This window comes from Conger conger, chromosome 9, assembly GCF_963514075.1.
Source record: "Conger conger chromosome 9, fConCon1.1, whole genome shotgun sequence".
Taxonomy (NCBI): domain Eukaryota; kingdom Metazoa; phylum Chordata; class Actinopteri; order Anguilliformes; family Congridae; genus Conger; species Conger conger.
In genome coordinates this window covers 42,744,563-42,769,152 of record NC_083768.1, presented here as the reverse complement: position 1 = coordinate 42,769,152, position 24,590 = coordinate 42,744,563, and the positions used below count along the sequence as shown (strand labels likewise).

Sequence of the window (24,590 nt, the reverse complement as noted above, 5' to 3'; positions counted from 1 at the left end):
TAAATACATGTATACAATTTTCCCAAGAGGTGGTCAGTGCCTCAGGTTCTCTGCCTCGAAGGGATACTGAGTTCGCTTTAACAATTTAGAGTGCAGAATTCACACCAATGCAGCCGACAGCCTCCGCTACAGTGCGGATGTTTTGACTGGTGAGTTTGGCCCACATGCAAAAAAAAGTATGTCAAAAGTTACGCGCGTGACGGCCGCACACACGGAGACTGGTAACTACACACTACACACGGTCCACAGCCTAAACCTCCTAAAGATTGGTGACCCGGTTTACGTCTCTGATTCGCTCAAAGTTTTCGTGCACCACCCTCCTCGCTAACTTCCACTCTCCCCGCCCATTCCTCCAATCTCACCCATTCAATCAAACTTAAAGTACACACACTTCAAGTGCCTGTTTTCGCAGAACTGACTTTCGTTTTTGGAGTGGATGGTAGAACAGAAAATGCGCGTATGAACTTTTGAGACTCATTTCAACCGATAATGGTTTAACAGTATAAGTAAACACCTTGGGGGTTGTACAGAATAACTTGAGTTTAACCCAGCAGGTATCCTGAACTTCTTTTCAGCCAAAACATCTTTGCTCGCCTGTTATGAAATGTACCTTCGAAAGTTTTTTTTTCGTGCGCAGCGTATTTATTTGCAGTCACGGAAAGTAGCCTACCGAATTTGTGTTTGGATTCACTGACTTCTGAACGGTACCGCGCAGATTTCATTTTTATTTTACTGTCAACGTCTTTCTCTTCTGTGAGTACTTCGAACAGCCATCACCTGATAAGGCGACCTGCGCTTCGCTCACAATGGGTTGTCGTGGGCGCCCTGGAGCTGGTACAATCTGGAAAATGACAGTTCTATTTCTGCAGCTGATCTCTTCAGTCCAGGGGAAGAGACATGTCGTTTACTGGAATAGCACAAACACAAGGTAGGTCCGTATCTAAAAGCCCTTGCTAACTTTATGACAACGTTATCTCGATTTATACTACCAATGAAGATGACTACGCGAGAAGTAGCAGTTTAAATGTTTAACCAGTTTCCTCTTAAGTTTCTCTACGGTGTATCGTTATTTCACGTTGCTTTGTCACCGATTATTATCGACAGCCTACATATCGCCATTACCTTAATGATCCCTGGCCTAAGGTATACGGGTTGTAGTACAAATATTTGGATCTTAAACGGCGTTCCTCACTTTTGCTAAATTAAATTAATTCGCAGTAGGCCTACATGGGTAAACGCCTTTAACATCATGACAATAGACAAAACATATACAGCGGGCGTTTGACGGTTATATTTTTAGAGGCGATGGCAATTTAAACCTGACAGTGGTCTACTGTGCTACACAGAAACCTGTTAGAGCAGTACGATAAAGTATTTACCGCCCGAACAGGTACTGGCACTTTTTACGCCTCTAACAGACATAGTTCAGCCAGGCGTGGGGTTATTTGGAGAGCGTTAAACTCAACTGTTAAATAAGCACAACTGTACATCAAGGTCTGTAACCCAGTATCCACCGTACTGTATTTAAGTAGTAAATACAGTGCATGACCGTTCTTGGTCCCCGAAGTGTCTGTGTAAAAGTAATCGATGCAACACCTTGAAGTAAACAATTTTTTCTCAATCGTCTATTTTCCCCTCAGCGTTCAGCTCGTCTACTCAGGCAAAAAAAGAAAAGAAAGCATTTCCAAAATTTAGTGAGCGTGGCGCAGCGGCTCACTCCCAGACTACAAGGAATGTACACTGTTGGCGTGGAAGAAACCCCACTGGAGCAGCTAGCATATAGAAAATCACATTATAACAATACGGACAATAAGATAAACTCACTAACGCTCGAAAATAACTGGATAACGTTCTCTCTTTGCTCGCAAGGCATGCGATCCACTCAACAAGTTGAAACGTATTTCTGGTGCGCAACAAATGCCAAAATTCCAACCCGCCTCTTGCCGTCGCCCTTCTTGTTACCGCCCCCAGAACACACACCTGTCGATTGTGACAAAACCTTCCCGCATTTGTCATTAAGCAATAGGCAACTTCCTTTTTGCTTCTGTTGAACATTAATATGTGATTTTTTTTAATAGCGTACATTTTGTTGGGATGCCAATACGTTGAAACATATTAATGTACCTATATGTTGACTGCATTTGCATTGAAACGCCAGTAATTGCAACATAGATTCGATTGTGGCGACGCACTGTGAACCCGTGAACCTTGAATTCCGTAAATTCACTTGTTTATGACTTCTTTATCACTAAAGCTTTTAGTGTTACATTGTTTGTGGACGTTTTACAGACCACTGCACATTTGTCAATGTGATAAACAAGACAATTTTATTGCACCTATTTGCCAAACATGTCAGCTATTTCGCATGATTCAGACTGCCTCTGTGGGTAGCATTAGATCAAAAATATTGTAGTGTTATTGCAGAATCATCCCCCAGATTGACAAGATGGAAAAAACTGAACTGAATACATGATGATGTTGGTAATTATTATTATTGCTATGTTTACTACAGTGTATAGATGTATTTGGTAAGAGAACAATCACATATACGCCACACACTTGCACAGAAATGACAGCCTTTGAGATAATTTTGCTCATTTAAAAAGAAGCTGCGATTAGCGCCCCTCTATGTGTCTCACGCTTCAGTGGAACTTTCACAACATGTTTAAAAAATCATCAGTTTTGCTCTTCCCCCCAAATAATTAGGCATGATTACCTGTGATCTCTAATTATGAAATCCAGAGCGAGATAATTAGTCTTATTCCCTGCTAATGAAGCAGAAAGAAAACAACTGCTCTCCCCCAACACACACACACACCCACACACACATACACACACACACATGTTGTCTTCAGTAATGATTCATGTATTGTCTGTATAATGTTATATCTTCAGTGTGTTTGTGTTAGTCATTAAAGTAAATTATACATGTGTGAATTCTCACGCAGTGTTTCTGTACTAGCTGGTGTATTGCTGTACAGCAGGCCCCTACTGACTTGAAATGAGCTGTGCCTGTTGAGTTTGATAAAGCCAATCTGTCATTAGATGGGTTTAACAATGCATGTTGAAACACATGTAATATATCTTTTCTGTCTGTTTCTGGGGAGCGTTGACTCAGCTGTAATGTACACCAACACGTCCGAACTGTGCCCTACTTAGGAAATGCTGATTTCTGTCACGAAAAAGCATGATGAATCCTTTTCGGTTAGCTTGAGCCGTCACAGTTCATCAGAAAAGAAATTAGTAGCATGTGTGTCAGGACGTTTCTAAACTGACAGTTTACCACCGGCGTCTCCAGTCTTATCGAGGAAGGATGCTTCTGAGTCAGCCTTTCGCTTTGACACGGTACTAAATCAGCTGATTGAACTAATCAACTAATTATGGTCTTCAATTAAGACCAATTCAGATTTTATCCTGAAGGGGATGGTGTGGGTAAAAGGGCTTATTCCAACCGCTTAATATTCACCTTTCTTTTCCTTTTACTTGCTCCTGACCCGGAAATTGATCGAGGTCTTTCATCTTTAAGGACTTTCCAGCCCGTTAAATATTCTTTCTAGGAGCTAGAAATAGAAGTTCGGAGCTCCCAAACTTTCCTTTGAGCAAGAAAACATGTGTGCATCCTTTGCGGAAATATTTTAACTTAACTTAAAGAAAATCGGGACATGAGGAGACATTAGATCAGATCAACTCCGGTCCTGGAGGGCCCGGTCTGGGTTGTGGTTTTTGTGACAACCAATTGCCTTGTAATTTGCTGACGGCTCTATAAATGACCCTGGTTCAAGCCTGTACTTGAGCACAGTAAAATAATTAGGATACACTTACAGTCTGCAGCTGTAGCCGGCACTCATACACATGTCAGATAACATATGAGTCAATTCAATTATTAAAATCAGAAGTTGGCGCAAAATCCTGAAATGGATTGGCCCTTGTTGTGCACCCCTGCGTTAGATGAAGAAATTAGCGATGGCCACTATATCTTTCTGTAATGACTTTGTATTTGTACCGTATTGGTACCATTGACTTTCGTTGAAAGGATCCCTGAAATGCCTATACTGGAGCCCTCCTCAGTGGTGCTAGTGAGCAGGAAACTGACACATTTTCTAGCGCCTTCTTTGTTTCTTCTTCCTGGAGTCTTATGCCCCGCAGTTCCTGAAGTTGTAGATGTCTCGCTATGGTAGTTACAGACTTGGCATACGTACCTGGTGCACCAGACTTATGTTCTTGGCCTTATAACCGATCATATGTGAACTGTACCTTCTGACCTGTTCGGTTGTTTGTCCTATGACCTGTCATATGCACTGTTTTTGTACGTCACTTTGGATGAAAGCATCTGCTAAATAATATTTTTGGGATCCAATGTCCCCCCCCCCCCCCCACTTTAAGCCAATGGGCATGCTCCAGACAGGCAACGCCCCACAGGAAGCTGGCCCTAGTTGGGCCACTCAAACCCACCCCCCCAAGGTGTATAATTACATGTGGTGCCTATTTGCAGTCACTTCAGGCCATTTGTTCTGGGTTGTTATGGTAAACTAGTTTGTTTTAAAGGGCACTTCTTTATGTGATTCTGAGGAGAGGGAATGAAATGCGTTATAAGTTTACAAGGATTCGCGGAGCACTCTCGTAAAACTCGCTGACTGGGCGTGTGCTTGTTTATATCCAGCCAAACGGCCATTTTGGGCTTTTCTTTGCTGCGTTTGCGGCCTTTTCTCCAAGAAAACTTTCATTCGAACCCGTTTATTTTTTTTAAATCACACGTCGGACGATAATTGCGTGGTATTTAAAGTTGCATTCTGTTTGGGGGGGGGGGGGGGGGTCACCTTTTAATACCATGCATTTTGTTTTAAAACCAAGAAGTTGTGAGGCTTGTCTGCCATGTAAAAACCCTGGCAGTGGACTGCTCAGTTTATATGTTAGTACCCTTTCTTTTCCAGTATCCACAGACATGGCCTCTTACTCCTCCGTTATCAGCTTTTCAGGCATACACCCTTCGCCGCAGTGCCGTGCACAGATTGAAGCAAGGCTTCAGAGAACGTTCTGGAAGCAAAATTGCAAAAGTGCAAAGCGAAACACTGGCCCGTGCAATAAACTCCATCATAAGAGCCCTCGTAAAAAAGGCTGTCGTAAAAGTTTTATTTCTTAGTTTATTTATTCATTTTAATTTCACCCCTTTCAAGGTTCCTGGGAGGCTGTAAACGGAGGGTGTGTTCTGCGTGTTCTTCGTGTTTTTACTTTTCGACGGTTGTGCGAGCGCGCAGCGGGGGACCGGGGGGCCCGTTCGGGCGGGGCGGGGCGGGGGGCGGCGGGCGGAACGCGTTCCTGGCCCGGACTTTTTGGCGGACGCGCCGTAGCCTCGCGTTCGGCTCTCTGACGTGCGCTTTTCTGTGTGTTTTTATTTATTTATTTATTTATTTATTTTACTTTTTTTTTTTTTACGACCTACCGCGGGCGTGCTCGCACCTGCTCCAGCACCTCCCGGGCTCTTAAGACCCCCCCGCCCCCCGCCCCTCGCCAGCTCCATTATTCAGACCCAGCTGGCTGCTACATCCAGAGATACAGCCGCCCTTCATTACGCCCGTAGCGGGAGTTCCTGCGTAAGCACTCCAGGCGCTGGCTGCCCGCGTTGGAGCGGCCCGTGGGGTAAGGGTGTGACTGCGGGGAGGAGGCGGCGAGAAACCGGGGCGGGCGCCGCGCGGAGTCTTCCGGAAAGCCGCAGTGCGGAGAGCGCCCCGTAAAAGAACACAATCACTGCGTGTGCGCTGCCGTCTCGGCCTGCGCTGGTGTGCCACTGGACATTTCACATATTTGGAGATATTGAAATGAATAAATGATCAACACTTGTGTGCTGGCTTGTGCGTATGCGTAAACGTATACACATGCACTCAGTGAGCACTTTATTAGGTATTTATTAGGCTTATTGTTTTTGACTTATTGGTCTTCTACTGCTGTAGCCCATCCACTTACAGGTTTGATGTGTTGTGTGTTCAGATGTTCAGAGATGCTCTTCTGCATACCGCTGTTGTAATGCGTGGTTATTTGCGTTACTGTCACCTTCCTGTTACCTTCGACCGGTCTGGCCCCATTTTTCGCACCATTCTTTGTAAAGTTGTTGTGCGTAAAAATCACAGGAGATCAGTAGATTCTGAGATACTAAAACTGCCCTGTCTGGCACCAACAATCATTCCCCAGTCAATGTCCCTTAGATCACATTTCTTCCCCATTCTGACATTTGGTCTGAACTACAGCTGAACCTCTTGACCATGTCTGCATGCTTTTATGCATTTAGTTGCAGCCACATGATTGGCCGATTAAATATTTGCATTAACAAGCTGGTGTACAGGTCCACCTAATATATTGCTCACTGAGTGTACATTATTGCAGTTTTAATACACTGCTTTGCACTATATTATTATGTTCACCCCATATTTATAAGACTGTATATATTTTCCAAGTCCATTCATATGGACTGTGTTTTGTCATTCAGTTTAAATGTACAATAGGTCATTTCAGAATTCTAACAGTAAAGAGAGGAATAGCAGCAACAATCACCTTCAACCTTCAATCCCTCTCCCTTCTCTGTAAACGCGCTGACATTGAAACACCATTGGCTGTGGCAATTAGAACTAATTTTCAACCAATGAGCTTGAATTATTGTACAGCTGTACACCGTTTTGGGATTTCAGTGTCGGGCCATCAACTGCATATTTTGAAACCTGAATTTAAGGACTATAAACTCAGAGGGTGAGTCAACATGTCAGTGAGCCTTTTTCAACGATAGGTAGGAATTTACAATGGCCTTGTAACAATGTTTTAACACAAAAATCTTATCTATTGTACCTTTAAGTATTGAAATTATGGGGGTGTTGCATTTTCTCAATTGTTGATGGCAAGATTTGTGGGGGTTGTTTTTTCAATGTCAGACAAGGACAGGAGACAGTAACGTGACCGACAAGCCATGGGGCTGCGAGTCTGTTATTTAAAATCCAAGGACAGAATGGATGTCAAGCCCAAGTCTCAGTCAGTGGACACAGTGCAGGGCGATGTGAATGCCGCTCAGTCAGGCATTTTTCAAGCATCGCGAACACAGTACATTGTGTCAGAGAAGTGTCCTTTCAACGTGCAGGAAACACGAGTTCCTTTGTGCTCGATCTCTCTGCGAACACGTCCGCGTGTGCGTGGGCGTATTCTGGCGTACGTGTGTGCGCGCGCGTGCGTATGCCTCTTTGTCCGTGCGCGCGCGTGCGTGTGTTTAAATTGTGGGTTCTTATCGTTGCGTCAGTGCGATGTTTTGATTTACTGTGAAGGCCGAGGTGGAGGTGAGTAAATGAGTGGAGCGCAACAGCAGGAAGTGGAAAGCTGAGGAAAATACCCAGAGGCACTCTTGGGTAAGAGGCTGATATAAATAACATGGCCTTCGCCGGCTGGCCGCACGTTTGCCGAGTGTTCAGTGAATGGCCATGGTAATTAAAGTATTTTAAGAAATCGTCCTACTTCTCCCACCACTGTCTTTTGTGTCTTTAGGCGAGAAAAACACTTTTCTGCACTTGACATAGTTTTATTTGATCGCTGTGCTTTTTTTTCATCTCTTTATTCGGTGTCGCATTGAATCCAGCAAGGGCCTCGTTGGGAGTTTTTGAATATCGACTGCGTTCTTTTACTCCTGTGGAGGGCTTTTTAAAAATGTGGAGGGCTTTTAAAAAATGTTGCGATGCTTGCCATTATTTAGCGCTACCCGCTGGTTTATTTGTCCATTTCTGTTCCTCTACATTAAAATAACGCGGAGATGGAAAACGTGAAGCAAAGTCGGAAGCTGATGTGAAATTGAACTGCTGGTATCGGAAGAATCATGAATTATCGACACCGTGCATGTAAACGCGAGTTTGTTTCCCGTGGATAAATATGAAAGTGTGCGTGGAACGTGCCAGTAATTACAATGTTACGGCATACACGTTTGTGATGTGCACCACATTAGCGCTTTCATTCCTTTGCTTTCCTTGCCCGGCGGCCATTTTGTTTCGTATGACGGAAAAGACAGTGACTGTGTTCGAAACCGGATAGTTGGCACACTACTCGTGCTACATTTCACTGAAAATCAGCCTGAAATTAAGTACAAGTGGTGTGGTGTGCGCTTTCTAACGCAGCCATTACTTCTGTAATGGATGAGAGAGAGAGAGAGAGAGAGAGAGAGAGCAGGGGAGTGGGGGGTAGGAGTCATTACGGAAGGACGTTTGGGAGAAAGTCAGGAGAGTTCCGCTCCGGGAAGGGTCACGGGAATGGGAAGGAAGAGGCCGAGGTGAGGAGAGGGTGCAGGGTAGAGATCACACAGTGCCCGGCACCGCTGAATCACTCTGAGGAGGAAACCTGCTGCTCACGTCTCTCTCCGTTCAGAACGGAAAGGTGTACACCGATATTATTTTCAAATTTCCGCAAATGAGTAACTTTATATTCACGCTCTTGAATAACTTTATTTTCGAGAGTAAGGCGCTCCGGAACTCCCCTGCTCTGGATTACCAGTAGTCATTGTTACACGGGCGCTACAATGTTCAGCTGAGAATGTTCGAATTGTGATCGTACACCTTAAAGGGTTAAATATTTTTAGAAATGTTTGCCATTAAATATTTATCTGTGACATCGGCAGCCATGTTAAGTGAGCCGTTCATGAGGAAAAATCTGAAGCCGCCACACCCAGAGCAGAGCTGTGTCAGCCAACTGTTTACCCCCACAATTATCTTCCATAATTTATGTCTCCCTGGGTCCACAAATTAACTTGTTTTCAGGAGGTGTGGAATCCAGAATTTCTACCTTGTTTGTATCCGAGCAAAACATTTCTAAAAGAAAAGAAAAAGAAAAGTATTTCGTGAAAGGAAAGCAAAGCATTTCGAGACCTTACATTCGAACTGATATTTTGACAAAAATGAGTTGGTGTCATAAATGTGTTCTTTATAGGGCAGTTTGATAGGATTTTGATATTGTACATTTAGGGTGTCTGTCATCTTGATCTATGAACAACTGCCCTGCATTTCAGTTTTGTTGTGTTAGGATGTGAAAGCTTTGAAGCTCAATATATCAAAACTACTCTGAACACGGATAGAACCTTAATTCCAAGGTTACGATTTGTTTAGAGAACTACCGACATGCTAACTTAGTGTTTGCCACATCTGTGTTTGGCACGACTCAACAAAACCCGACTGGATCAATTTTTGCGCGGTTTTGAATTTTTTAAAATGATTTAACGACAGTTAATGTGTGTATACCTGTTGAGATAGCTGCAGTATAATACAATACACGCATGTGAACTGCTGTGTGCAGTGTGTGAACAGACGGTAATAATCAGCCGTCACTGGGGGCACTTTTCACAGTGATGTCTCAATAGTGTTTAATAACAAACGCGAGAATTAGAGGATTTCGGTTTAAGGATAATTTAACATAATTTGTCATTCGGTTCCCTCTCTCTGAATGTCAGCGGGTGAAGAACACATTTGCCTAAAACTAAAAATCCTGTGGAATGGGAACAAAAGAGGGAGAGGTGTAGGGAAAGGAAGAAGAACCGACGGACTGACGGATGAAGAAGGACAGGTAGTGTGGTGCAGTGCATGGTGATAATTATCAGAGCCGAATGCCTTAATGTATTCAAAGTAACTGCCTATGTGCGCTGTGGTCACCCCGGGACATGCCCCGCGCGTGGGAGAGCGCACACGGTGTGCCTTTGATTTCACAAGCTTCGGCTGAGCAGAGTCATACCGCGGAGACGTGTTTCCGTATGAACCTTAAAAATGTGGAAACGAGGGAGAATGGGGGAGAGGGAGAGGGAGGGAGGGAGAGAGAGAAAGGGAAAGAGGGCGCAAGGGGGAGAAAGGGTGGTGGCGTCTCGTGAGTCCACGGTGGATTAGCCGCGAACACGCTAAAATAAACAAAGCGAGGGAAAGGAGGGAGGAGGGGAGGAAGGGATGGTGGCGGAGAGAGGGAGGGTGGGAGAGAGGGAGGGAGGATGAAGGAGTGGGCTGGCGAATCGCGACAGAAGAGAGGGGACGAGGAAGGAAGAGAGCAGGGAACGGAGGCTTCTCCCGGAGTCCTGGCCATATGTCATACTGCCTCCCAGGCCACACCTGGCTCCTCGCCCACCCGCTACACCGGAGAGAGAGAGAGAGGGAGAGAGAGAGGCCGGGCCTCGCACACTCACACCAGCACCTCCAGTGTAGGGAGTGTACAGTGGCGGTTTAAAAAAATCAGCTCTTCCAATGCTGAATGTTAAAGGGGGTGTGCTAGTAATGCAGATTAATGTCAACAAATGTTTGCCAAGACCGGGGTCAAATTCGCAGTTGTTTTTGATTCAAATACTTTTCTGTGCTCAGTTGTTGCTGCCTGGTGCAGCTGAGCTCACCGAGAGGACCAGAAGGCGGGTTAGTTTTCAGCACTTTTTTCGAGAGAGTTCATTAAAGCGTAGGAAAGTATTTGAAGCCAAAACAATTATGTACTTGACCGTGGTCTGGACCGCAAGACCATGACCACAGGACCGTGACCGCATGACCAGAACAGTCTGTGACTGAGCGACGAAGTGGGGTAATTTTTGCCCTGGTGTATCCCCAGCGAATACGTCTGACATTAAATGTGAAATGTGACATTACGTGACTGCAGAAATGAAGCGGTTGCCTGGTTACACATGTTTTTGAGGATGCTTATTATAGCCGGCAGCACTTCTGAAATAAGCCCTACAGTTGTGCAGTTCAGAAATGAGTGGGGGGGAGGGGGAGGCATTTAACACAAATGACAGTGAAGTAATCCCAAATGTTACGGATGTGTTTACTGTGGAGTGGGTTGTTAGCCTGTGGGGCTAGCAGTGCAGATGGGGTGTGTGGCGGCTCCTTAAAGCCTGTCATCATTAAGCTCATGGCTGGACAGCCGCACAGTCATCTTAACACGAGGTGGTATTCGCCATTTTAGCCCCCGCGGTGGATATCTGGAGTCCGCCGCCCCCCCCCTCACTCCCTCAATAAATCAACAACGGCCGTCAGAGCCAGGTGTGGAAGTCCAGACGGACAGATGCTGCGGAGGTTAAGGATCGGTCCCAGAGCCAGCGTGCGTCTGGTCCCCCACCTCCTGCACGCACACACTCACTCACACACACCCACACACTCACACACACACACTCACTCACACACTCAAACACACTCACACACATGCACACATTCACACACTCAAACACACACACCCACACACTCACACACACGCACACACCCACACTCACGCACACACACACACACACGCACACACACACATTCACACACACTCACACACACACCCACACACACACGCACACACACACTCACACACACACACGCACACACAGACACACACACACACACTCACACACACGCACACACACACACACACACACACTCACACACACACATGTTTTTTTCGGTGGATATGGGAGTGTGTCTGGCACATTTGACAGACTTTGGGGGAGGCAGCCTGTCAAAAATGTCAGTAATAAACACACTCTTCTGACAAGTGTGTGTCTGTGTGTGAGTGTGTGTGTGTGTGTGTGTGTGTGTGTGAGTGTATGTGTGTCTGTGTCAGTGTGTGAGTGTGTGTGTCTGTGTGTGAATGTGTGTGTGTGTCTGTGTGTGTCTGTGAGTGTGTGTGTGTGTGTGTGTGTGTGTCTTTGTGTGTGTGTGTGTGTCTGTGAGTGTGTGTGTGTGGTGTGTCTGTGTGAGTGTGTGTGTGTGTGCGTGTGTGTGAGTGTGTGTCTGTGTGTGTGTGTGTGTGTGAGTGTGTGTCTGTGTGTCTTTGTGTGTCTGTGTGTGTCTGTGAGTGTGTGTGTGTGGTGTGTCTGTGTGAGTGTGTGTGTGTGTGTGTGTGTGCGTGTGTGTGAGTGTGTGTCTGTGTGTGTCTGTGTGTGAGTGTGTGTGTGTGTGTCTTTGTGTGTCTGTGTGTGTCTGTGAGTGTGTGTGTGTGGTGTGTCTGTGTGAGTGTGTGTGTGTGTGTGTGCTAGCCCTGGGACCAGTGACCAATCCTTAACCTTAACCTTACCAATGCAACACGAGGGGGGGGGGGGTGTAGTTTTTTGTGAACGGAGCGTGGGATGAATAGAAAGAGTGAAAACACATTTATCTACAGTAGTGGTTTTCAGGTCAGGTTTAAGGAGGGAGACAGGCCTGTCGTGATTAGGCTGTCATTGATGCCGTAGCTGCAGTGGTCTCTGAAGGGCCTCCGGGCGAGTAATGGCCAGAGAGCAGGCACATCAGTGCCTGGGAACATGCCTCAGAACTGCTAACAGCCCAACACCTGTTTTTCATGATAAACAAGCTCGCCAATTTTAGTGAGTGTAACCCGTAAACGCCCGTGTTCTTTCTATTTCACTATGACTAATGCTGGGAGACGGATTGTTTTAGTTATAACGATGTCATGGAGTTTTATCAAATGAAATAATAGAATAGGTTAAAAATTGTATGGATCAAAAAAGATTTTTCAACCGGAACATCTATTTAACTCATAAAGTAATTTCCTGTGAAGTGTGAAAATGCTCTTATCCAGAGTGACCTACATGGATGGAATTTTTTACCTTGTGCACAATTCTTCAGCCAGATATTTTACTGAAGCGATTCAGCTTGAATACGTTTAAGAGGACAATGCCCGAGTTGGAGAGCAAACCTCCAACATTCACACCACACTATTACTACAAATTTCCCAGACCGATATACTACGCTTCTACCCGAAACATTGAGGGGCCACATTGCGTGAACAGAGATCAGAGATCAGTTTTTAGCTGAACTAGATTTCCTTTGAAATTTATTCTAACTAAATTACAACTTAATTATAATTGAAACTAAAATAATACCCAGCGAAGCGTGCAGCTGTTGAGTGACTGCATTAATCTAGAGGCAGTGTACATTTCGAAGCGCGTGTTTAATTGTGAGTTGTCGAAAACCATCTCGGCGCATTCCCTCGCCGTTGTACCCCTCACGTCAGCCCACCTGCGTGTGCTCGCCCCCTGAATTCGCCCCGTTTTCTTTTGGGTGTCGCCTCTTCTGCACTGGCCTGTTATGCTATGGCCCATTGGCACCATAACCCCTGGCAGACATTTCCTGCTTGGCAGAGGTTCTCTCCTGTCCAGCTGGGCTACTAATTGCATAAAGGGAAACAGCTGGCTTATTTTTAATGTGTTCACTTCCTGTGTATCGCATAAAAATGGGTCCATCAGGAGTTGTGTATATATACTCATTGTCCCAAAATGACATGATTATACTGTATATACAACTCTTGATGTAGCCATTAGCTCAGGTGGTGAGAGCGGTCGTCTGGTGGTTGGAGGGCTGCCGGTTCGATCCCCCGCCCTGGGTGTGTCGAAGTGTCCCTGAGCAAGACGCCTAATCCTCACTTGCTCCCGACGAGCTGGTTGGTGCCTTGCATGACAGCCAGTTGGCGTTGGTCTGTGTGTGGGTGTGTTTGTAGGTGAATGAGAGGCATCAATTGTTCATTTATATCGCCCCTTTGGAAAAGCATTTACCGAAATGATAGTGTTGGAGATGGGCAACGGGGAATTAGTTGACGTTTTCTGATATGATGCTTATAAGCTACTTACAAAGCAGAGAAGGGAGTTTTCGCATATACGGTCATGTTTTTATTTTGAAGTTATTTTGCAGTCTCGTCACCCTCCCAGTGCGTGTTCCTCTGCGTTTCTGAGCCAAAGAAAGAAGGCGTGGATCGTCAAAGTCTGACCAGACACTCGATCAATCGCGACGGCGGGCGTTTTCCAGCCAGGCGGGAAAGTTTTGTAATCGGGCGCGGTCGGAGAGAGAGGGAGGATGCCTCGAATGTGGGAGACCTCGCTCCGGAGATCGGACAAGGAGTTTCTGTAATGTGCGGTTAGCCCTTTAAGGCCGACAGCCACAATCAGGAGAAAGTGAATTTTCATGGTTTTTCACTCAACGCAGTGGGTGTTTTTCAGGGCTAGATGCCTCCCCCGCCCCACCCCAACCCCCAGAACAACCCACCCCCCACCAGGCCCGCTGAATGCGGCTGTATTGTAAAAGCATCAAACCAGGACCTGACATTTCTTTCCCCGGAACATGAAACAAGCCCCCATACCTGCGGCCCCATTTCTTTCCGGAATATTTCATAGAAATGGATTCTATCAAAAATGGGGTTGTATCCCAGCACTGTTCTCCATGGCAACACTGGTGTTAGGTCAGCGCCCCCCCCCCCCCAGATGTGCCACACACACGCACACGCGCGCACACACAGACACGCACACGCGCACACGCACACACGCACACACGCACACGCGCGCACACACACACACACGCACACGCTCGCACACACACACACGCACGCACAGCTCCTAGCTGCTTACAGAAGCACACAAAATCCCCTCAAAAACACTGCGCTAGAAAAAAAAGAGCCTTTTCTTGTTAAAGATCCAGCGTCACGTTGAGCTCGGCAAACACGGAGGCAGCTTGACGTCGTGTCCGTCAGAAAACGGCTCGGTTTGAGCACGGGGGGCCAGCGCGCGTCCGGTTGGAGACCCGAGTCGCACCTCCGAGACCGGGACCGCTGCGATTTGGGCGGAGCGAATTCAGGTCAGGACCCCACATCCACGTGTCCCAGTCCGAGGGCCGCTGAACCCAACTGACATTAAAAAGACAGAGGGGCACGGGGGTCGCAGTAAGAAAACAACATCAAACAAACATAATAGTTTAAGGTTTAGCAGGAATGTTTGTTTTGCTTTACGGCAGACGGGAGAGGTGGGGTCAGACAGAGGAGAGAGGTGCGGTCAGACAGAGGAGAGAGGTGGGGTCAGACAGAGGAGAGAGGTGGGGTCGGGACTGTGGTCTTCAGGTGTTGGGATGGACAGTCATGAGCTTCTGAGTTCCAGACAAGAATGAGGCCTATGTAATTTATTTGCTGGTCTGTTTGTGTCCAACAGAAAAAGCAGGTTTTTGTGTGTGTGTGTGTGTGTGTGTGTGTGTGTGTCTCTGTGATTATGCCTTGTGTGTGTCTCTAAGTGTGTGTGTGTGAGTGTGTCTGAGGGACTGAATTACATACGTAGCCCTTACCTGCTAGCACTCCTGTTTCATTGGGCCCCTGCATGCCGTAACAACAGCCAGGCATACCTGCCAGCTCTGGGTTACTGTGACAGGTGAAGGGGGGGAGGGGGGTTGATCTTGAGTTGATAGGTTACCCAGCCTCCCTCAGCAGTGTTGCGTGGTAAGTGTGTAGGAGCTGGGCTTTGTGACTGAAAGATTGCAGCTTTGATTCCCCCCGCGGGGCACTGCTATTGTGTGCCCCTGTGATGAGGAATTTGACTGGAATTCATTCCGTGAGATCGGCTCACATTCCAGAACATTCCTTCCCCCCGTGCAAAAGGGCATCATGTAAACGTCCCTCTGGAGAAGTGCTCCTGCCTGCGTCAAACACAGTGTGGAGCACGTACAAACACGCGCGCACGCACGCGCCCTCACACACAGCCTCACGCGCACACACACGTACACAGGCACTCACTCACGCAGATACGTACGCGCATTCATTCACACACACACTTACGCACTTACTCACAGACACACGTGCGCACACGTTCACTCACTCACAAACATACACACGCGCACACACTCACACACACACACACACACACGCATGCGTGTGCACTGGTGCAGCAAGGGTACAAATTACAAGTCCATTTGAATAACAGCTCAACCAGCACAAGTAAACATTCATTATTGAACAAACACGACAGTATCTCATACCCCCCTCTCTCTGTCTCTCTCTCTCTGTCTGTCTCTCTCTGTCTCTCTCTCTGTCTCTCTGTCTGTTTCTCTCTCTCTGTCTGTCTCTCTCTCTCTCTCTCTCTCTCTCTCTCTCTCTCTCTCTCTCTCTCTCTCTCTCTCTCTGCCTGCCCTTACATTTGATTGACAAATGAATTCTGTTAAAACCGGTGTGTTTTTTCACTCCGAGCCATAGCCAGAGCCCAGCCCTTCCTGACTTTACACACTGGAATGCTGCTGCTAGGCTTTTAACCGGTACGGAAAAGGAGAACGGATCAGACCGCCCTGCCTCCTGGTTAGTTAAGAATCTGATTTTAACGGTCTGTATTCGGGCTGCACCCTCCATATACACCCACAAATCCGTTCTCAAACCCCGCTCCTCGTCCCTGGTTTTTAATTCCGCCCGACAGCTGTCCCTGCTGTTGTTTTTTGGTGTATGTTTATGTAAATGGACTGCATATATACAGCGCTTTTATCCGAAGCACTTTACAATTCATGCATCTTATTCACGCATTCACACACGCCATGAAAGGTACCAATCAGCTCGTCAGGAGCATTTGGGGGTTAGGTGTCTTGCTCAGGGACACTTTGACACACCCAGGGTTGGACCGAACTGGGCCTGCAGTATCTTTTCTTTTTTCTTTTTTTCACACACCTATGCATGCATTAATTGTACAGCGCTTTGGTTGTGCACAGTCAATTTAAATGTGCTTTAGAAATAAACGTGTCTTGACTGTCTATCTCTTTCTCCGTCTTTCTCTCCCCCTCTCTCTCTCCCCCTCCCTCCTCCCATCCTCCCTCCCTCCCTCTCTCTCTCTCCCCCTCCCTCCCTCTCTCTCCCTCTCCCTCTCTCTCTCTCCCCCTCCCTCCCTCTCTCTCCCTCTCTCTCTCTCCCCTGATTCGGGGCGCTGCTGTCCGTTCCCCTCTCTCGCCCCGCGGACTGAAAGGTCACTGAAGCGATGGACTTTCTTCGGGGAGAAACGCACCTCCGCCCTCCCTCCCTCCCTCCCTCCCCCACCTTTTGTTTTCATTCCTCCCCTTCCTCTCTCACTCACACTCCCTCTCTGTCAGTGCGTGGCGGTACCACGGGGTACCTGTCCCACCAGACTGCCCCGCCCCGCCCCGCCCCGCTGTCCGTAACGCGATCTCACGGCGGCACGTCGCCCCCAAGGTCAGCTGCTGTAAATCTATACTCCGCCAAACACCTCCATCGCTCCGGACATGATTAATTACTCCCGCTGATCCCATCAGTTCAGCAAGCAAGAGGCCTCGGGCGTAACCCAGGGACGGGTGAAGCCGTATGTCCGCCGTTTCCGTGATGCTAATGTTAGCGTCAGCGTAGAAGACCGAGCGCTGGACGTTAGCCTTCTGCGGCTACCCTTTATTTCCCGACCTGGGTCAGATACGTAACTGTCTTGGATTCAGGTAGTTTTCCGCTCTTCGCTGAGCTTGTCTGGTGTACTTGAACCTATGACATACTCTGACTCGAACCACCGACCTTCCGGGTCCCAGTCGTGCACCTTAGCCGCTAGGCTACAGGCTCCTAACCCGCCATGTCGCGGCGTGTTTGGCGCCAGCGTGAGAGGGCACAGGCTCGGTCACGCGCTCTGTCACTCGAGACCTGCGCTCCTACGTAATGAGTTATTGCTTTAACCCGTGTGAGTTCTGACATTTCCACTGGAGCCCGGGTCCTTTGTGACCGGTTCAGCTGACAGTTGGTTATGGCTGCTGTTTTTTTTTTCCCCCTGTTTGTTTTGTTTTGTTTTGTTTTGTTTTGTTTTTTCTTACACTGGTGCGCGGGGGCGGGGAGGCCAGCGGGCATCGCCGCGGTAACGCTCCTGAAACACGGCGCGCTCCTCTCCCCGCTCGCCCTTTTCCCGGGAATTCTGTTGGCAAAACCGGAGGCGGTGAGCTGTAATTAGTGCCCTCTTCTCAGTCGGAGAGGGAGAGAGCGGGAGAGAGAGGGAGGGAGGGAGAGAGGAGAGCGGAGGGAGAGAGAGAGGGAGAGAGGGATGGAGGGAGGGAGAGAGGAGAGCGGAGGGAGGGAGAGAGAGAGGGAGAGAGAGAGAGAGAGGGAGGGAGACAGAGAGAGAGGGAGGGAGAGGGAGGGAGAGAGGAGAGTGGAGGCTGACTGTGAGGCCCCAGCAGGCTCCCACACCCTCTGTCTGCTCTGTAATTACCTGTGCAGCTTGTAGAGAGAGGGGGTTAAAAAAGGGGGGAGCGACGACAGAGAGAGAGAGAGAGAGAGAGAGCACGACCGGAAGAAGGGAAAAGCGTCAGATCACAGAGAGAGAAAAAGGTCCAGACACAAAGAGGGAGGTGTAGAAACAGGCGGGAGAGAGGGAACAGTGCAATGGAGGGAGGGATGTGTGGAAACAGGCAGGAGAGAGGGAAGAGAGAGATGGAGGGAGGGAGGGAGGTGTAGAAACAGGCGGGAGAGAGGGAAGAGAGAGATGGAGGGAGGGAGGTGTAGAAACAGGCGGGAGAGAGGGAAGAGAGAGATGGAGGGAGGTGTAGAAACAGGCGGGAGAGAGGGAAGAGAGAGATGAGGGAAAGAGAGGGAGACCCATGCTGAGGCCCTGACGGTGAGCTGCAGGGGACATGAAAACAGAGCCGTCATAATTTCCCCCCTCTCTCTCCCTCTCCCTCCTCTCTCTCTCCCTCTCTCTCCCTCCTCTCCCTCCTCTATCTCTCCCTCTCTCTCTCCCTCCTCTCTCTCTCCCTCTCTCTCCCTCCTCTCCCTCCTCTCTCTCTCTCACTCTCTCTCTCTCACTTGTCACTATCGCTATCGTCTCAATATCTCTTTCTCTCCTTTTCTCCATTTCTCTTTCTCTCACTCTCACCCCTCTCTCTCTCTGTCTCATCTCCGTCTCTCCATCTGTCTCTCTCACTCAATCCCTCTCACTCTCTCTCTCTCTCTCGCTCGCTCTCTCTTTCCGTTTACGTTGCAGAACTGGCCTGGGTGCTGATTCAGGCCGACAGTAAAAAAGAGGGTAAACCTCAAAAAAGCCTTCACTTAAAGAACCCGATTGATTCCGTTGAGTTTTTGGGTGAAAACGGCTGGGGGCCCCACTGGCGTGGGCCCCAGGGGGCCTCAGGGGGCCTCAGGGAGCCCCGCTTTTCAGCATCCGGCCGGGCCCCACAGGGCTGGTCCTCTTTTGGGGAAAACGAGATTTCAGGAAATGATCCGTGGGGGGTCCGACCCCATCTTTGAGCTGGGCAGGTTTTTCTCCGTGTGTTTACATTACAGTAATTTGGCAGACACTCTTATCCAGAGGAAAGTACAGCGAAGTACAGCTCCTAGTCCTAGAGTCATCACGTAGATAAAAACTTGAACCCTTGTCGAACAATCAGGCAAACTGACCATGTAGCAATACCACGGTTTTGGCAATTAGGACACTGAGAGTATTCTAATAATTATAGCATACAGCGTAGCACTCGGCCGGTCAGAAATGTAGACTCATCGAGGGTGTGAATCTGTCTCTGATGCAGTGAATCAGGAGGACGGCGGCCATTTTGATTGAGATGTACTGATCTTGTCGGGGTGGGGCTGGGGGGGGGGGCGTGTCCATTAGGAGACCTTACGCAGGCGTGGTATCGATCCCGGGCTCTTGTTCAAGCCACATTTGAGCGAACCTGATCAATTCCGCCCTGTCAGCTTGATTGATCACCAATTATCTTCCCCGTATTGATTATGATGCTGGTTAGTAAAGTGCTGCCGTTGTCAAGTGGCAAAGGGAACAGCGGAAACTGGCTGAGTGGTTCTGTTTCTCTCTCTCTTTCAACCTCTCCCTCTCTCCCTCTCCCCTCTCTTCCTCTCTGCCTCTCACCTTCTCTCTGTCTCTCACTCCATCGCTTTCTCCAGCTCTCTCTCTCACTCTCTTTCTTTCTCTCTCCAGCTCTCTCTTTCTGTCTCTCACTCTCTCTCTTTCATTATCACCTGCTCCTCTTTTCTCTCTCCTCTGTCATGATTTTAATTTCCTCTGTTTTATGGTGCCCACCCTCCTCCCCCTGTCCTTTCCCAGGGACGAGAGAGTTATTTACATATTTATTACCTCCATCCAACCTGTATTTTTACCGGGAAGGTCGACCGAGTTCTCTTTTATAGCAACAGCCGGGGGAATACAAGCGATTGCAGGTTTACACAGCCAATAAGGAGTGAGATCACAATCATGTGATTACAATGTTCTTAACTGAACATTCTAACGATGATGAAACAATCACCGAAGCAGCAGTTCTAGAACACTGACTTCGAATTCTGAAGAAAAGAAAAAAAACATTCCGAGGAAACCTACTTTTCAGAGAGTTAACGGTGTGTGCGGATGGTTGTAGTGTCAGTAGTGATTGTTACATCATCATTAGAATGTTCATAACTGAATATTCTACCGCTGCTGTAACAGATACTACTAGAGTTCTAGAACACTGACTTAAAGTTTTGAAGAAAAAGAAGCATTCCTAGGAAAGCTAGTTTTCAGAGGGTTAATGGTGTGTGTCAATGGTTTGGCAGTCAGACTGAGAGAGACAGTGGGAGAACGGGACTGGGACATGGCTGGTCTTTCATTAAGTGCAGAGGGTAGTAGTCATGGCCGCAGGCAGTCAGGACCTCACTTTAACTCCTCTGCTATCTCTGTTGGATTTCTCATTGCATTTCTGTGGCCATTCATTCTGCCTTTACTGCTACAACCAGGCTGTCCAGCAGAGGATTGGCTCCCTCTCTGTAGACGGGCTCCTACTGAGATTTCTTCTTGTTGGGGAGGTTTTTTTGTTTGTTAGATTTTTAGAAACTCAACTTGCTGGCTTTTTGAGGGTTGAGGCCTGGTTTTTGTCCAGTTCTCATCTTTTGTATGTCCACTGGGCAGGGCATTGTTCCCGTTGCTTCTGTGGGGGCGTTGGACCAACTTGGTCGGCCATCGATACCCAGGTCATCTACACACCTGTTCCTGCAGAAACTTCTCTCAGGGAACCCTGCCGGTCATCTGGAATTCACAGAACCGCGGTTAAAGGCGTAACTCCGGTCCTCCTGCTCTCGGTCCCTCCATATTCCCCCATTCCACTCCTCTTTTCTTCTATTTCTCATCTCCTCTGCCAACCGGCTGATCTCTCCTCCCATTTTCCTACATTCACTACTTCTCCGTACCTTGACTCTGACCCCCTGTGTATAAATGACCCCACCACCCCCGCTGCCCCCCCCCCTTAAGTAAGCCTACAACCACTGCCTCTTTTCCTCCTGCTCTCTCTACACCATCTCTTATGGGGAGGGGTGGAGCAGGGCCAATTAAAATAGACCCTGTCCTCTTGTCTACACTCTGTAACTCTGCTAATTAAGCAGCTACGTGCCACACAAACAGGGACACACACACACACACACACACACACACACATGCACGCACACACAGACACACACACAAACATACACAGGCACGCACGCACACACACACACACGCACAAACATGCACACACACTAACACACGCACTCACACACACACACACACAAACATACACACACACACACGCACGCACACAAACATACACACACAGATACGCACACACACACGCACACGCATGCACACAAACATACACACAGACACGCACTCACACACACACACACACACAAACATACACACACACACGCACGCACACACACACACACACAAACATGCACACACACAAACATACACACACGCACGCACACACACACACAAACATGCACACATGCACAGACAGGTGCACACACACACACACACACACACAAACATGCACACACACACACGCACACACACACACGCACATGCACAGACAGGTGCACGCACACAGACACGCATGCATGCACACAAGCACTTCCTTGAATTGATGAGATTCAATACTACTTTATTCCTAAATCCAGCTGCGAGATCGCTAATCTGATAACTCAGATCAGTGTTTATCAGAAGGAATAAAAAGTCTTTGGGAAGGTGGTGCTTTGTTTTCAGAGCATTAGACTTTGCGAGCTGGAGGATGTTGGAGCGTCAGATTTGTTTGAAATGAGACTCCAGCTAAACGACCTGGTCTGCGTTATGAAATACTCGGGATAAGTTTGATGAATTGTCAGCAGGTAAAATGTGAAGCCCGTCAATACGAATCTGCCCGCTTACGGCTCGGTCAGTGACATGACAAAACGCTGGCTTCACCGGCCGGCACTGAGAGGCAGAAATAACCCAGCCTGTCAACTCTGCAGTGTGACCCAGCGTGTCAACTCTGCCTTATAACCCAGCGTGTCAACTCTGCCTTATAACCCAGGTTGTCAACTCTGCAGTGTGACCCAGCGTGTCAACTCTGCAGTGTGACCCAGCGTGTCAACTCTGCAGTGTGACCCAGCGTGTCAACTCTGCCTTATAACCCAGGTTGTCAACTCTGCCTTATAACCCAGCCTGTCAACTCTGCTGTATAACCCAGCCTGTCAACTCTGCTGTATAACCCAGCGTGTCAACTCTGCAGTGTGACCCAGTGTGTCAACTCTGCCTTTTAACCCAGCGTGTCAACTCTGCCTTATAACCCAGCCTGTCAACTCTGCTGTATAACCCAGCGTGTCCTTGGAAATCCCCGCTAAAGACCCTCCCAATGATTTTTTTAACCGCGCCATTATTATCGGACTCTTAACCGCATATTAATTATAATCTCAGATTAGACGCGCGTGCCAAAAGATAATTGCAGTTGCATTACTGTGGTAACGGGTCCCTTATGTGTCCTTTAGCAATGGCGTCCTGTTATGAATTTTTCTGCATGAAAGCGCGTTGTCTTTGGCGCGGTGACAGGGCTCCTGACCGTGTGCTGAGACCTCTCATAGGGCTAACCAACCCCAACCCCGCTCTCTGTCTGCCCCCCCCCCAGTCTGTGGGCTGAGACCCCTAACCCCCCCCCCCTCTCCTCTGGGCCCCCAGTCTGAGACCCCCCTAACCCCCCCCTCTCCTCTGGGCCCCCAGTCTGAGACCCCTAACCCCCCCTCTCCTCTGGGCCCCCAATCTGGCCCCCCTAACCCCCCCCCCCCTCTGCTCTGTGCCCCCAGTCTGAGACCCCTAACCCCCCCCTCTCCTCTGGGCCCCCAGTCTGAGACCCCTAACCCCCCCCCTCTCCTCTGGGCCCCCTGTCTGACCCCCCTAACCCCCCCTCTCCTCTGGGCCCCCAGTCTGAGACCCCTAACCCCCCCCCTCTCCTCTGGGCCCCCAGTCTGAGACCCCTAACCCCCCCCCCCCTTCTCCTCTGGGCCCCCAGTCTGACCCCCCTAACCCCCCCTCAGTCACCCCCGCTCTCCATCCCTGCTCACCCCTGTCTGAGGCTGAAACGTCGTGTGGATTCCTGTTCCTGTTCTGGGGCCTGTGTCGTGCGAAGCTGTTCACTCTCCTCTTATTGATTTCTCCATCTGTCCCACTTTCTCTGCCAGTCGCTGCTACAATAGGTGGCTGTGTGGAGCGGTGACCGTAAATGAGAGAGTGTGTGTGCGTGTGTGTGTGTGTGTGCGTGTGTGTGTGTGTGTGCGTGTGTGTGTGTGTGTGTGTGCGTGTGTGTGCGTGTGTGTGTGTGTCTGTGTGCGTGTGTGTGCGTGTGTGTGTGTGTCTGTGTGCGTGTGTGTGTGTGTGCGTGTGTGTGTGCGTGTGTGTGTGTGTCTGTGTGCGTGTGTGTGTGTGTGCGTGCGTGTGTGTGTGTGTGTGTCTGTGTGTGTGCGTGTGTGTGTGTGTGCGTGTGTGTGTGTGCATGCGCAGCCAGGAGCACTGTCAGAGTTAGTGTTACAAAGAATTTCAACAGTAGTGTATAACTGAGTAGTTTTTTCTGTGGAAATGGACAAGAGAGGGAGGGGGACGAGAACTGCTCGGAACTGCTCTTGGCAAATATGTACGCAATGATAAAAAAGTAAAGGAAAAACTCCTTCCCAGGAGTGGATGTGTGGTTGCAGCTGGTCAGCTCCGGTCCAACCTACGGCCTTCTAATCGGCCTGACTCACACACGCGTAGCTGAACCTGGGGTCGGCAGGGGAACAGGTGAAAGGTCACGGAAAAGGGAAAGGCGAGCGAGAAGTCTGCACGTCCGCAGCTATGTGGTTGACTTTTAAACGCTGTGACACACAGCGGCGTGATGCTAACCCTTCGTCGATGCTAACCCCCCATCCATGCTAACCCCTCATCGATGCTAACCCCTCATCGATGCTAACCCCTCATCGATGCTAACCCCCCGTCGATGCTAACCCCCCCATCGATGCTAACCCCTCATCGATGCTAACCCCCCGTCGATGCTAACCCCCTCATCGATGCTAACCCCTCATCGATGCTAACCCCTCATTGATGCTAACCCCTCATCGATGCGGTTAAAGTGTGCTGCCGTGGGAACGGGTTTAAATCAAACCGATCGTTCTCCTGCTTTAGCCGTTTAGTCAAAACTAATGTCCGGAAAGCTGGCCCCTTGGTTTGACGTCTCCGTTGCTTTCTCTCTCTCCCCCTCTCCTCTCTCTAGACTGTCCCAGGGCGACTTCTCCGTGGAGGTGAACCCCGGGGACTACCTGGACATCTTCTGCCCCCACTACCCCTCCGGGGGCCCCTCCTCGTCGCCCCCGGAGACGCTGGCCCTGTACCTGGCCAACGAGAAGCAGTTTCAGGGGTGCGCCGGGACCCGCGGGGCCCTGAAGCGCTGGGAGTGCAACCGGCCCTTCGCCCCGCTGGGGCCCGTCCGCTTCAGCGAGAAGATCCAGCGCTTCACCCCCTTCTCCACGGGCTACGAGTTCCTGTCGGGCCACCACTACTTCTACAGCTGTGAGTAGCTCTCCAACCCAATCCCGCTACGAGGGCCCCCTGTAGCTCTCAA

General features: G+C 48.9%; 1 protein-coding gene across 1 annotated transcript in view; it reads left to right on the top strand.

The window, feature by feature from the left end:
- Positions 1 to 386: 386 nt before the first annotated feature.
- Positions 387 to 24,590, top strand: part of LOC133137208 (ephrin-A4-like) — a 43,295-nt gene continuing 19,091 nt past the window's right edge. The window contains exons 1-2 of the mRNA XM_061255329.1: positions 387 to 928; positions 24,243 to 24,538. Of these exons, the coding sequence (XP_061111313.1) occupies positions 807 to 928; positions 24,243 to 24,538 (418 nt within the window). The 5' untranslated portion in view covers positions 387 to 806. The remainder of the gene's footprint in view (positions 929 to 24,242; positions 24,539 to 24,590) is intronic.